The 14,117-nt window shown below is 50.4% G+C and overlaps 1 protein-coding gene across 1 annotated transcript in view; it reads right to left on the bottom strand.

Moving 5' to 3' along the window:
- The window catches only part of ASAP1 (ArfGAP with SH3 domain, ankyrin repeat and PH domain 1), a 90,877-nt gene that overhangs the window by 14,406 nt on the left and 62,354 nt on the right, over window positions 1–14,117 (bottom strand). Inside the window, exons 18-19 of the mRNA XM_039245732.1 lie at window positions 7,977–8,147; window positions 102–171 (exon numbers count right to left, since the gene is read on the bottom strand). Coding sequence (XP_039101663.1) covers window positions 102–171; window positions 7,977–8,147 — 241 coding nt within the window. The remainder of the gene's footprint in view (window positions 1–101; window positions 172–7,976; window positions 8,148–14,117) is intronic.

Raw genomic sequence — 14,117 nt, forward strand, 5'->3', positions numbered from 1 at the left:
GGTGGGCCACACTTTGGGTAGACTGCCACTAAACCCCGTTCCTAGAATTCACAACAGCCCCCTGCGATCCCCACCGAGGGAGAAAGCAGGGAGCGCCTTACCTCGATTGCTGAGATAGTCCCTCAAACTTGTTTGCGGTCTTACTTGACGACGACGGACCTACATCGTTCCCTGCGGGGAAAACCAGAGGCAGGGTCACATCATCTGCAGACGGGAAGACGGAATAAAGGGATGCACGACTTCGCAGACAGGCACCCCACTGGTTCCAGAAAGGAATTAAAAAAAAACTCGAGCTAGAACGGTATGCGTTTCTAACTTTAAAACAAAACAAAAAAACCCGAAGCACTGGTTTGGGTTCTGACACTGTTTTCCTTGCTATTAAAGGAGTATGTTGCCAAGATGGGTAGCCTGCTCCCCGGCAAGGCCTCTGAGACCACAGGGCTTTGGGGACGTCCCGCTGCCTCAGGATCTTGTCTTCAGCTTGGGGGCAGGGAGTGAAGAATAAAACCTCCAACTCACCCAGAGAGGCCCATGCCTGGAGGCTAGCCCTGGGAGCCAGACTCAGAAAAAATACACAACCCACTGTGTGTGTGTGTGTGTGTGTGTGTGTGTGTGTGTGTGTGTGTGAGAGAGAGTGTGTGTGTGTGCGTGCACGCGCGCGCTGCGTGAGTGCATGTGGACACAGTCAGCTGGGTGGTGATAAGTGGCCAGGACTCTCAGTCACTTCCGTCATCATTCACTCAAATATAACACTTATTAAGCGTCTACTGTGTGCAAGGCATGAATGTGGAGCAGGAAGCACAGGAGAAACGAAGCGTCGCTGCTCTTGCAGGGTCCGTGCCTGGCCCGGGAGATGCACACGCACCAAGTACACTAGCGATGTGGGATGAGGGGAGCGCCGCACGGGGCTGGGTGCTATGAGAAAGCGTGTCTCACTCGTACAGGGAACCCAGAGAGTCCTCTAGGGGGGCGTGCACCTGAACAGCGAGCCACCTTCTCATGGCGGAGCCGCAGAACCAGACTCGTGTCTGTGTCCAGAAGGCAGGGAGCCTGGCTAGCACAAAGGGGGCTCTTCTGTGACCCATCCCGCGGAGGGAGGAGCACAGTGCCCCAGGCCACCAGGCTCTCCTGGAGGACTCCCTGGGAACCTGGGGGGGGGGGGGAGTCTCTGGGGCTCTAGCTCACTTCCTTGCCTGCCTTTCCAAAGGTCCCTTTCCTCCCCCTAGAAACCCTCGATATCTCCCAGGTGCTGCTGGGAAGGGGCTGGCTGAGGAGGCTCAGAAACAGGGGTGGGTGGGTGCCGAGGACAAGATGGGGGAGAGCGCAGAGCTGTGCCCTAGGCGGTGTGTCTGCGCCACAGCACCTACAGCTGCCCAGATGCTTTTCCTCCTCCAAATGACATGGAGGGCTGGCGTCATTTCACTCATTTTAAATATGAGGAAACATAGTGACGTGAACAATGGCTGCACGTCACATGGCTGCATGACATACCTGGAAGTCTTGACCACTGAGTCTACAGGCTTCTCACTACCCGTCATGATGACCCGACGGTAATATCAATAGCGACTACCGTTTACCGGGCACGTGAGGTAAGGTACACGTACAGCACAGGAATTACGTCTATGGCATATGTAGTATGATTCCCCGCCATTTTGTTTATGAAGAAACACGAGGCCAAGGTCAAACAGCTGGTAGGGTAGGGCTGCGATACAGAATGGAGCAGCCTGCTGCCAGGATCTGTACTCAACTGCCACCCTCCCTCCGTGCCCGTCCCACCGAACCTCCTGGATAGGGGGAGGCCGGCACAGGGCAAAGACGGGGCCTCCTGGACAGAACTTTCTAGAACTCTAGGACGCTGATGCAGGAAGAAAGAGAAACTGGGGTTACCAGGACCCGAGGCTCTGAAACACAGCTTTATTTTAGTAAGATGCTCCTTCCAACCGTCCGCGTATTCCCACGAGCCATCACTAACACCGAAGGACTCCTCTGGCGGGCCTCTCGCACAGTCCTCCGAGCTGTGAATGCTGTTCAGGTGGGCAGTTCTTTCTTCAGGACTGGCTAGCCAATCTCACACTTTCAGACTTAAATGAGCCATAATATTCAAAATGTCAGAGAAAAGCTCTGAGTTAGGGTAAATGACGGTATCTGTTAATTCCCTTTCCGGGTAGAAAACATTCCAAACCAGTGATTCTTCAGCCTGCTATGAGCAAGACTGACCACGAGACCATTAGGATTGCAGGAAGCCCCTTGCTCTGCTTGTGGCCACCTACTCTGCTGTCACACAGATAAGCCGTCACGTCAGGGGCCGTGGCCCGACCCCCACAGCCTGTGTCCAGTGTCCTCATTTGACCCTGCTCTCTGGCCACTTGAGGGCGCTCTCCATCTCCAAAGGCGCTGTGTTTTCATGCCTCGGTAACTCTGTCCCTCTCTTTTCTCTGTGACACCTCACCCCTCCCACCCATGCTGAACTCCCACACAAACTGCAAAGAGTACCTCTAAAGTCAACTTCTGAGAATTCCTCCTAGTTGGACTTGACCATTCCCTCCTTCCATTTAGCTACAACCAGTACTCACAGAGCAGTAGTTACGGTACAAATTTCGGAGCCAGAAAAGCCTGGCTTTGAACTCCAGCTCTACCGTCACCCAGGGGGTAGGGGTTTGTACTACTCTGCTTTTTCTACTAAGTCTCAGTCCCCGCATCTAAATAATGCAAACCAAATCGTATCTACTGCACTAGATGGCCTGAGCGTCCCAAGAAATAAACTATGGAGTGCAGGGCACAGTGCGGCGCCACAGGGAACCTGACACACATGGTAACGATTACTCACAGCTCTCTGACAGAACACAACAGAAATAGTGAGGACAGGGCCTGTCCTTGGTCATCTCTGTGACCCCCTGGCCAGTCCAGTCTCTGGCCCGGAGGAGTCACTACGTTCTTGCTGAAGGAAGCCGGCAGGACCCACGTGCTTCTCTGCCCACAGCAGCATCCCCCCCGCACTTGGTGGGAAGGCCTCTGCGGTCTGGCAGACAGGAATCCCATCAACCTCGTGGCCAGACAGAGGCCACGAGCCGTGTCTGGGAAGAAAAGTGTGGCTTAGACACATTTCTGAAAAAAGGATAGTATTCAAGGAAGGAGCAAACACACAGAAGCAGTTGCATCCCTTTTTCTCTCTTCATGCAGCTTGGAAAAGGACTCTCGTGTACACAAGGTGGGTGTAAGAGCGAGCAGGACACAGGTGCTGGGCCAGCAGGTAGGGAAGCTGTGGCCGAGACTCGGGGTCAAGGACTTTAGCTCTGACACCGGGGGCCAAGAGTTTATGGAGAGAGAGGAGGGCACTGGCTCCAGCAGTGAATGACACACAGGCTCCAGGCGTCTTCTGCAATGGCGGATAAACACATGAGCCTTGATACCAGCTCTGAAGTTCGTGGCTCTGTGATCCTCTACAAGCATTTGACCACTCTGTGCTTCAACTTTCTCATCGACAGAATGGAGACAACGGCAGTCTGTCTTACGTGGTGGCTGTGATGGCTAAGGACATTGATGGTGGAGCAGCAGAGCACCAGGACAGGGGAAACAATCTACAAATGGTAGCCGCCATTATTAACTTCTAGAACTGCATGCACAATGGGGTTAGGGAGCTGACGTGAAAATATGTTGAGAAACCCAAGAAAAGGGAAGAACAAAACATTTCTGTCCAGAGGCTCTTTTTGAAACTGATCCTGCTCCAATAAGTAGACGTTTCAAATACGGAGGCTTTCACCCAAAGTTCTGGCCTTGATACAGGAGAAGTGAATCGATTTGTGGTATGGTTTTTCTTCTAGTATCTACTCTACAATTAAAAAAGCTTATATAACTTTAAATCCTGGTGAACCAAGATAAGGAACCTAAATGATTTCCCGAGATCACTTAGCTTGGAATTGGTAGAACAGAGATCAGAACTCAGGCTTCCAGAATGTTCTTTTAGTGCACGTTATGGTTTCCTATGGCATGTGCTATAGAGACTTCTCTGAATACCTGCCGAAGGACGGAGGTCTTAGGGTAAGTTGCTCTTAGATATTAATTACAAGACTCAAGAATGAGAAGTGGGTTAATCTTACAGCCACCACAAACTGGACAGGCTTTTTTTGATTTTTGTTTTTTTTGCTCTTGCTGGTAAGAAGCTCAGTGTCAAATCTGTGGTCTATTTCCAGCCACTGTATGTGATTTTCTATTACACACTTTGTGAAGAGATCATACTCCTGGCCTTTATCTTCCTTTGTTCTCATTTCTTCATTAATTTAAATATGTGTTGGCCTATTATAAAGTAGGTTATAAACAAATTATCTCCGAAGAGGTTTAATGATATGCCACTTCAAAAGCCAACCTCCCCATAAAACCCAAACCCGCCCACAAGCCACCATGTTTTGTAATCAAAAGCTGCCTCGGCAGTGCCCTGAGACAGGTGGCTGAACTCAGCACAGGAGCGGGACTTCAGCAGCGTGACGCCTGCGCTACTCTGGGGGCCGTGGCCACTGTGATTCTGACAGGAAGGAGGCCTGAAGCGACCCTCCCCGAGGGCTCCGTGCTACAGACAGACGAGGGGACACACAGCCAGGTGGGGATGCGGAATGGCCTGGAATCACTGAGCTACCGCGTGCAGAACGCCATGGAGCACGGGAGGGGAGGAGTGTAGCTCTCCCAGCCACACGGGCTCCCCGAGGACTGGCCGTGGGAACTCGGCCAGGTGACTGCATCTTGCTGTGTCCCAGTGTTCTGAAAGTCAGGGTCCCAGCATTTCCCACTGTGTGGAACTGCGGTTAAGATCAGGGAAGTGCTGGGGTGCCTGGCTGGCTCAGGGGAGTGTGAGACTCTTAGTCTTGGGGTTGTGAGTTCTGGCCCCACGCTGGATGTAGAGATTACTTACATAAAACTTAAAAACCAATTAGATAAGTACTATTAACTAGCCCCATTTCACAGCCAGAGAAACTGAGGAATGGAGGAATTAAAAAACACCTGCTGAAAGCCACTGGGCTACCAATGGTAGAAGTGGATTAGAATCTGGGTACGGCACGGGGTCCACGCCGGAGCACTCTGCTCTGTGGCAGACAGCACATCCCGTGTAAGGAGTTCACAATGGGCCGGGGAAGGGAGGCGCACTCAGAAGCTCTGTGGCCGTCCCTATGCTGAGGGGTCAGAGTGGGGGTGGGGTGGTGGCTGGACCGGGAAGGCTGTGCAAGTGCATCCATGGAGAACAGATCTCGAAGCATGACTAGGCATTAGGACACGTGAGTAGAATATTCCAGGTTGAGGTACATTATGAGCAAAGGCTCAGATCTTAGAGAAAAGAACGTAGTCCGGGAACCTGGCGGGCACATTGCGTTTCACGGGGTAGGTACCTGAGGTTTGGGGGAGACAGGAGGCTGGAACTGCACCTGGTCCTCATGCTGGTAAACCCCCCGGCCAACTAGGCCCAGATCCTGGTCTCAGACAGTCCACAAAGGCCCCCAGCTCGGGATGGGGAGACATGGAAGGTTTAGGGGAACAAAAGAGCACTGGAAAGATGGTCCATGGATGGAAGCCGTAGGCACCGTAACTGGCGCTTAGGGGTCCAACCCCCCACATGTGTTACCAATGGTCAGTCTGGGGGTGCCTGGGGGGCTAAGCTGGTGAAGCGTCCAACTTCAGCTCAGATCATGATCTCATGGTCATGAGATCGAGCCCCAAGTAGGGCTCTGGACTACCAGTGGGGTGCCTGCTTGGGATTCGCTCTCTCCTTCTAACTAAATAATCATTAAAAAAAAAAAAAAAAAAAACTTGCTAAAAAAAAGTAATAACCAGTCTGGATCCTGCCTCTGGCTTCTGGAACACAATGTCAGTGGGAGAGAGCCAGGGAGAGTCCAAGCCCTTACCAAATCTATGTCTGTAGGTGCCTTTATATAGACCTCACGCATGTGCACACACCAGCATAGAAAGAACGACCCCGAGAGCCCAGGAATTACTATTTGGGGTTGTCTGTGAGTGACCAGCAAAGCCTGTGATGTGCAGAACTGTCACCATGCCACAGATCCTGACGTTTGTCCCTCCTGGCTGCCTGGAGGTGGGAGGCTCTAGCCGGGGAGAGTGGCCAGCAGACGGCTTGGCGCCCACGTCTTCGAAAGGCTCCCTGTTGGTGGCACGAACTCTCCTCTAAAGTGTTAACTTTGCTTAACAAAAAACGCCCCTTGTCCACAAAAATAAAAGACAAAACACACAGAAAACCAGCAGCTACTAGCCCTGCTGAGTGATGTGAAAGGAAATCTAAGAAAGTGAGGATTCCTAAGCCAGAAAACAGATTTCGTACAATTAACTGCAGTCCGCCTGAGCCTGTGTGGTGAACACAGGCACTATGAACTTTACACAGAAATAAAACCCGATTCAACAACGGGATCAAAGTTTATGATCTGTGAGCTGAGCATCTGCACAGGTGTGCCCGAGGGCACATCACTTGGGTCTAGAAAGTCCTCTTGGGTGAAATCTGGGGATGCCTCAAGTCCCCGGAGGGTGACTGTGGACAGGTCAAGGGCACACTCAGGGTACCGGTGTGTGGCCGTGCGAATCGTCCACTGTTCCTCCCTGACTCGTCTCACCAGGGGCCTGACTCCTCAGCTCCTCCAGGGCTGCTCCGCGAAGCTGTCCCTGCAGTTTGACATGATTTTGACACAGGGCTGCATGGACACGTGAGCCCTAACAGTAAAGAACACTCCCTCACGAGACCGGGGGCTCCCTGTACAGATGGGCTGAGAGGCCCCCACAACAGGCACGTGCGCGTGCGGACTGAATGGCCGAACGCACAGACCTCCTCGCACACACGCCGTGGCGCTGTGGCCAGATGACAGACGGTGCCAACCTGCAAATGGGGAAGTGTGGCTTTTTCCAGAGGCTCCACAGGCTCACGACCCCTAGTACCGGCTTCTGAAGAGGCCTTGTAAGGCATGCGGCCGCATCACCCATCAGTTTCGCTCTCGAGCCAAAGGAAAGAGAAGCCGCAGTGAAAGTCATTGGCAGAAGGTGATGCGGGCAAGTGAGCACGCTCCTTGGGCACAGGGTGGAAATTACGTGCCTCGTGAATGTGAATCTGTTGCCTGCAGCCAACGTCGCTAAGGGACTCTGCGAACACCTATCCGTTACGTTCTCAAGCGATTCCTGAGGACCTACCATACGCGGGCTCGATTCTAGGCCATGCAAATGCAAAAGAGCAGAAAAATCCCTGCTATTGTGGGACTCACATTCTAGAGAGACCGAGAAGCCAAGCGCAGAGTACTTGTCCACGGTGATGAGGTGCTCCGAACGGAACGGTGGGGGGAAGTTCCTTTAGAGACGGGAGCTAGGAACACAACCGTTCACGCCCAGAAGCACAAAGGGGAGCCAGCCTCTCGAAGCACACGACACGGTCGCAGGCAGCGGACCAGCCTCGGGAGGGAGAGCCTGTGTGCCCGACGCCCTGTGAAGAGGCAGCGTGGCCCGTGCGGAGGGGGAGGTGCTGAGGGGTGTGGCGCCCCAGGTCCCGGGGCAAGGAGCTGGCATTCAGCCTGAAGCACAACAGGAAAGCTTTAAAGGTGAGAAGTGACTATGTCTGATTCATTTTGGAGAAAAATTTCTGACTTATATTCTGGCTGTCCTGAGAGTGGATTACTCAGCTTTCCTGAGCCTCTGTTTGCTCATCTGTAAACCAGGCTGGCGATACCCACTGCGCAGGGCTGCTACAGTGGCTGGAAGAGATTCTGTATCAGGGGCACTGGAAATGCCTGGCACTGCACGTATCATTCTGGTTTTTAGATGAGCCTATTGTCCAAGCTGTTTGTTGGCCTTAAGTACAATCACACCCGTATGTATCCAAGCCCTTATTCGGCCCGTGCAGTCTGGTCCGTCTGCTCGAGGCGCTAGGTGTCCACTGCCCAGTGCGCCCCACGCGCTGCCTGGCCCCGGGCAGCGAGGGCCCTGACTGCAGGATGACTTACCCCAAGGAACTGCGCCTTTGTTTGGGGGCCCGTGAGGTAGTGGGCTGGGAGGGTCGGACAGGGTTCTCTTGTGTCCGGGTGGTGGGGGAGGAGGCCTCTTCTTGGACAGGGTGGAGCTGCCACTAGAGGTCTGGGTGCTTAGAGGGAGTGTTGAAGGTGGGCCAGTTGGACCTAGAAAGGAATCGAATGGGGCAGGAAGGTTAATCCCAGTCTCACAGACAGAGTAGCTAGTATGCAGTTACTTTCACACACCAAATGTGGTACGGTACTCAGAGCTCAGAGCTGGATACGGCAATCCCATCGGCTCAGTCGCTCACAAACAGGGGGTTCCAAATTGCTGGTTAAAAAAAAAAATCACAAGGAAAGAAAGGGGAGTGTGTGCTTTTAAGGAAACGCCAATCACATGGAAGGCTAACGGGGTTAGATCTTCATTTGGGTACCACGGGGAAAATCAAACATACGTTTTTAAATGAACAACTTACTGGGACCATCATAAAATCCATGGGGGAAGAAGGAACAAAGCCCCACGGAGGAAGAACAGAATATTAACCCTTTGGTGGGCCACACGGCGAAACATGAAAATAGTCACGACACAGGATTTTTTGTCTCTACACCGTTTTTAGTCGGCAAACTTCGTGTGAAAAAAATTTTTAATGACTTTTACCAAGAATGAAGGATCCAATGTAGAGAATTACTTGGAAAAAAAGAGAAATCCAAAAACTCTTTTCCCCTCCGATTCTGAACTGTTCTAGAAATCATAAACCACGTATGATACTGGAAGTCTGAAAAAGTTATATAAATTAGACACTTATTTCTATAGATTTAAAAAAAGACTCAAGTTTCTGCAGAGATGGAGACAGGATGGCAGTAATAATATTAATATTCCACAAAGACAGACAGACAGACACACACACACACACACACACCCACCCACCCACTACGGTAAAACTTGACTTTTTGGAACTAATGTTTTAAGGAATAAATGTGGAGTCTGTTTTTGAGAGAAGTTATGGGATTAGCATTATGGTATTAGTTTTGTTTCTTCCAAGTGACAGTGACGTGCCTGGTGTGTGTGCCAGACGCTGTATGCCAGGCACTCTGACAAACCTCTTTATGGAGTATTACCAGATACACGGTTTAACTGTGTTCATGCACAACTATTTCTGCAAGCATGAAAAAAAAAAAAAAAAAGGAAAGACATCAAAGAAGGCTAAGAACTAAGGCTATGCCAAAGTTTGAGCAAGGATAGTAGGTACCTGGTGATCTGAAAGGCTACAAACTCTTTTTTTTTTTTTAAATTTATTCCTAAGAGAGAGAGAGAGACAGCATGAGCAGGGGAGGGTCAGAGAGAGAGCCTGATGCTGTCAGCACAGAGCCTGATGCGGGCTAGAACCCACGGACCATGAGATCATGACCTGAGCTGAAGTTGGATGCTTAACCGACTGAGCCACCCAGGCATCCTTGTTTTTTTTTTTTCCCCAAAGTCTTTTTTAAAAATTAAAAAAAAAAGTTTATTCATTTTTGAGAGATAGAATGTGAGCAGGGGAGGAGCAGAGAGAGAGGGAGACACAGAATCTGAAGCAGGCTCCAGGCTCTGAGCTGTCAGCACAGAGCCCAACACGGGGGTCAAACCAACAAACGGTGATATCATGACCTGAGCCGAAGCTGGACACTTAACTGACTGAGCCACCCGGCGCCCCTCTGAAAGCTTTTTACATTCTGTGTATTAAAAGAAAAGCTTACTTACTGCTGGCTTCCTTCTTTGGTAAAAGAAATCTTGATATTTCCCGTGATTGATTCCTGGTCAGTACCAGCACTGACTTGCACCAGTGACTCTCAGAGACAGTCTCGCCTTGGAGGTCAACACGGATACCCCAGTAAGATCACCATCTGCTTGGGGCTCGGTCGGTTAAGCTCGAACCTTGGTTCATTCTCGAGGTTCGTGTGTTCGAGCCTCACATCAGGCTCCGTGCTGACAATGTAGAGTCTGCTTGGGATTCTGTGTCTTCCTCTCTCTCTGCCCTTCCCCTGCTCATTCTCTCTCTCTCAAAAATAAACTTTAAAACAAAACAAAACAAAAAACCTTCTGCTTTAGGATAAAATGGCCCGAGCTATACAATTTAGCCTGTCTGTTCAGCTGACGTGATATGTGATGGAAGCCTTACTGCTCCTCCAAATTAGCACCCGAATTACCAGTCACTGCAGTTTCAGAAACAATTTTGTTAACAAAAAAGCGACTGTTACTATCGCCCTCCATGTGCACAAAGAGTTGTAACTTTTCAAAATGTGCTCGTATTAGCCCTTGCCGTCAATTTTTCATCATTGCCCCCATTCTGCAGGGTAGCGTCATGCGGTGTGAGGCCGCGGAGGGCCGGTCTCAGGCCCGGCGAGGTGCTCGCCCGCGTCACACCGCTGTTCCCGAGAGCCAGGCCTGCGCTTCGTGCGCTGTGTACGGAGGAAAACAACACTGGCAACAGCAATCACTCAGTAGTAGGAAGTGTAACTTTCCTCTTGGAAATACATGGAGCAGAGAGAATAGACAATGAGGAAATTCTAGTACTTTCCTCTTTATCGCCACCTAGGGATCGTCTGATGCAATGCAGCTAAAAGTCATTCCATCAGTTCCAAACCCCGTCTGGGGAACAAAAATTGCCAAAGACGAGGCACCAATGGGGCTCTGTCTCTGAGCAAAGCTGTGGGTGTTCCTGATTTCAGGAGCGGTCAGACCACAGTCGTCCTGGGACCGCAAACCAAGGAAAATCCTGCCTCCGGAGCCAGCGTTTCAGAGATGGAGGGATCAGTGTTCCGCACAGGATTACATACTCCTGTCTTACTTTCATCTGTAATCGTTTACCTTTGTTTGTTTAGTGCAGTGTCCCCCACCGGACTGTAATTCTACCTGGACCAGGCTTTTCCTCTGCTCTGGTGTACAGTAAGTTGGATTTAGTTAATACAGTACTGGATACATGGATGAATGAACTGCCACTTCTGGGTGATTCTTTTTATATTAAAAAAAAATTTTTTTTAACGTTGATTTTTTGAAAGAGAGACAGAGCATGAGCAGGGGAGGGGCAGAGAGAGATGGAGACACAGAATCCGAAGCAGGCTCCAGGCTCTGAGCTGTCAGCACAGAGCCTGATGGTGGGGCCCGAACTCACGGACTGTGAGATGACCGAGCTGAAGTTGGATGCTTAATTACTGAGCCGCCTAGGTGTCCCAAGGCTGGCGATTCTTAAGAAAGACAGAAGGGTGTCACTTAGAGTGACCGATCAAACGCTAGAAATAGGGGCAAACAGCAGGGACATGTTAAGTTTGAAAAGAAATACTCACTATAGGAAAATTTCACAGCCAGAAAACACACACGCAGACCCACCTGTTGTTTTACAAGAGAAGCTACAGAAAGGGGTGGTGGGGGCATAAATCTGCCTGGCTGGTAGGGCATGTGTTCAAAAAAGTCTGAAGGGGCACCTGGGTGGCTCAGTTGTTTGAGCGGCTGACAACTGATTTAGGCTTAGGTCATGATCTCACAGTTCTTGGGTTTGAGCCCCGTGTCAGGCTCTGTACTGACAGCATGGGGCCTGCTTGGGATTCTCTCTCTCCCCTTCCTGATTGCACTTTCTCCCTCTCAAAAAAAAAAAAAAAACAAAACAAAAAAAACCCCCTGAAAACCACTGTATGAGGCCCCAGAAAAACAGGCTTAAAATTTCTTTTGCCCCCACATAATTTTAAGATTTGAAGAGCCCAGAAGACTTTTAAAATTACCTACTAGTCGGGGCACCTGGGTGCCTCAGTTGGTTAAGCTTCCAACTTTGGCTCAGGTCATGATCTCATGGATCATGGGTTCAAGCCCCGCGTCGGGCTCTGTGCTAACCGCTAGCTCAGAGCCTGGAGCCTGCTTCAGATTCTGTGTCTCCCTCTCTCCCTGACCCTCCCCTGCTCATGCTTCTCTCTCTCAGAAATAAATAAAACATTACAAAAAAAAGAGTGTGGATCCCTGAATTAAAAAAAAAAATTAGCTACTAGTCTCTAAATGCTAACGGGGATGTTTTATGCAAAACAGTCTGAGTACTGGCTTAGAGAGGGAGGAAGCAACTCTGGCAGGATAGAGAGCTACAGGAAAACAGAATAGAAGGAACAAACACAGCATCGAACGAACACGAAACAGGGTGAGAGGCAAGACTGACAAGTGTGGGGGACGCTTCGGGTGACACGGACAGCCTGCTAGGGCCCGTGGAAGGAAGGAAAAACGCCCCGGTCCTCATCTGCCACTCACATTGGCTATTGTGTCAAATTTTCTTTTTTCTTAAAAATATGGCTCTGAAAAGCTTCCAACGCTGCTATAAATAACCACGAGGTTAGTGAAATTATGGGAAGGTCTTCTGAGAGGAAGCTCTTCCCGAGAGTCTGCCTGTCCGGGGCCTTGCTCCCCGAGGCCACAGCCTCCGGGTGGCTGTGTCTGGACGCTGTGCTGCGTCTTCAGCTCCAGCCGTGCCCACTGGACTCCTGGGGGCTGCGCTGCCATGAATACCTCACTGTCATCAGTTTGGGGAGGCCTGTCCCTCGGACGTGAGCCCGGCACATGGCCAGCGCTCAGGAAGCTCGCTATCCTTCTCGAAGCCGCCAGGCTCACTCTGGGCACTTTGCGAAGCCCTTGTCCTAAATCCCTGGGCCCAGCCGCTCAGACTCGCAAAAGCCTGCAGGTATTTCCTGAGACCCGCCTACAAACTGTATTTCCTGTGTTCAGCAAAGCCCCCTGACGGGAAAACAGTACATTCCCAGACTATAGAGGCGGTGTGAATGAAACCTCACCAGATAGGACTCTATCTTCGACAACAAGGAAATGAATCCACTCAGCCTAGAAAAACTGCCCTTCTCAAAGGCCATTCACCTGCCCCTACAATATGTTTCTTAAAAGAATCCATTCCTAAATCCACCACTGGCATGCTTTTCAAACCTCCTTCTACATTTCCTGAATTCTCTAGAGCTACTGCTTACGGAGTTTTGTGCGCCTGACCTAACGCTCAGGAGGGGTTTATACTCAGTACCTAGAACTCGCCTTCTTAAATGGCAGAGGCCAAGGGTGCCTGGGTGGCTCAGTCAGTTAAGCGTCGGACTTCAGCTCAGGTCGTGATTTTGTGGTTCAGGCTCTCTGCTGTCAGCGCGGAGACAAGCTGGGTCTCCTTCTCTCTGTCTCTCCCCTGTGCTCTCTCTCAAAACTCAAAAATAAATAAATGTTAAAAAAAACAACAAGTGGCAGAGACCCGAGGCTCAGAGAGTTTACGAAACTGGCCAGGCACAGCACACAAATCCGGCTGTGTGTGATTCAAGGCCGGGTGTTCATCCTTGACGGTACCCGGCTCTCCTCTCTGGCCGAACACTCAGGCCGGCTGCGTTCCCTCCTCACCTCTGCACCCCATCTGTGAAGGGTCGGCTGGAATGGAACCCCATCCAGAGCCTTCGCTAACCCGTCCCCTTTGCCCTGGGGCAACTCCTTCTACCTGTGACCAGCTAATGGCACTAAATACGCTCCATGTTGCATTACGGCTAGATTTTCTCTTCTTTCTCAGGCTGGAAGGTCCCTCAGGGCAAGATTCAAGCTGTCTTATGTCTCTCAGTGCCTGGCACATTCTGAACAGTCAATACAAGTCCTTGAAAAGAACTCACGACGTAAGTTAGGAGGATGCTTTTTCATGGTGCTGCACGTGCATTTGGTTTTTAGTAAAACAAGACACGTAGAGGTCTGTGGTGTCGGGAGGCCAAATACAAGTTCAGCCTTGAAATTTCAAGGAAGAAAACAAGACCCAGAAGATGGCTTTAAAAATTGTCTTGACAATTTTTGAGAACCTTGCCTATAGAAGTATATGTACATATTCCAAACGTGCCATGCCAGAGATAGTAAGTGATAGTAGCCAAAATTCTATCCACGCAACTATGGACAAGACCAGTGCTTTTCACATTATAGGGCTGAAAAGCTTGTTACTTTCAAAAGTAGACGAGGGGCACCTGGATGGCTCAGTCGGTGGAGCATGTGACCCTTGATCTTGGGGTTGTGAGTTTGAGTTCCACGTTGGGTATAAATGTTTAAAAATAAATAAAGTCTTTAAAAAAAAGATAGGGACACATGTATAAAGAAGGACCCTG

The sequence above is a fragment of the Hyaena hyaena genome, unplaced genomic scaffold (assembly GCF_003009895.1).
Source record: "Hyaena hyaena isolate Hyena2069 unplaced genomic scaffold, ASM300989v1 scaffold_268, whole genome shotgun sequence".
In the NCBI taxonomy this organism is placed as follows: Eukaryota; Metazoa; Chordata; class Mammalia; order Carnivora; family Hyaenidae; genus Hyaena; species Hyaena hyaena.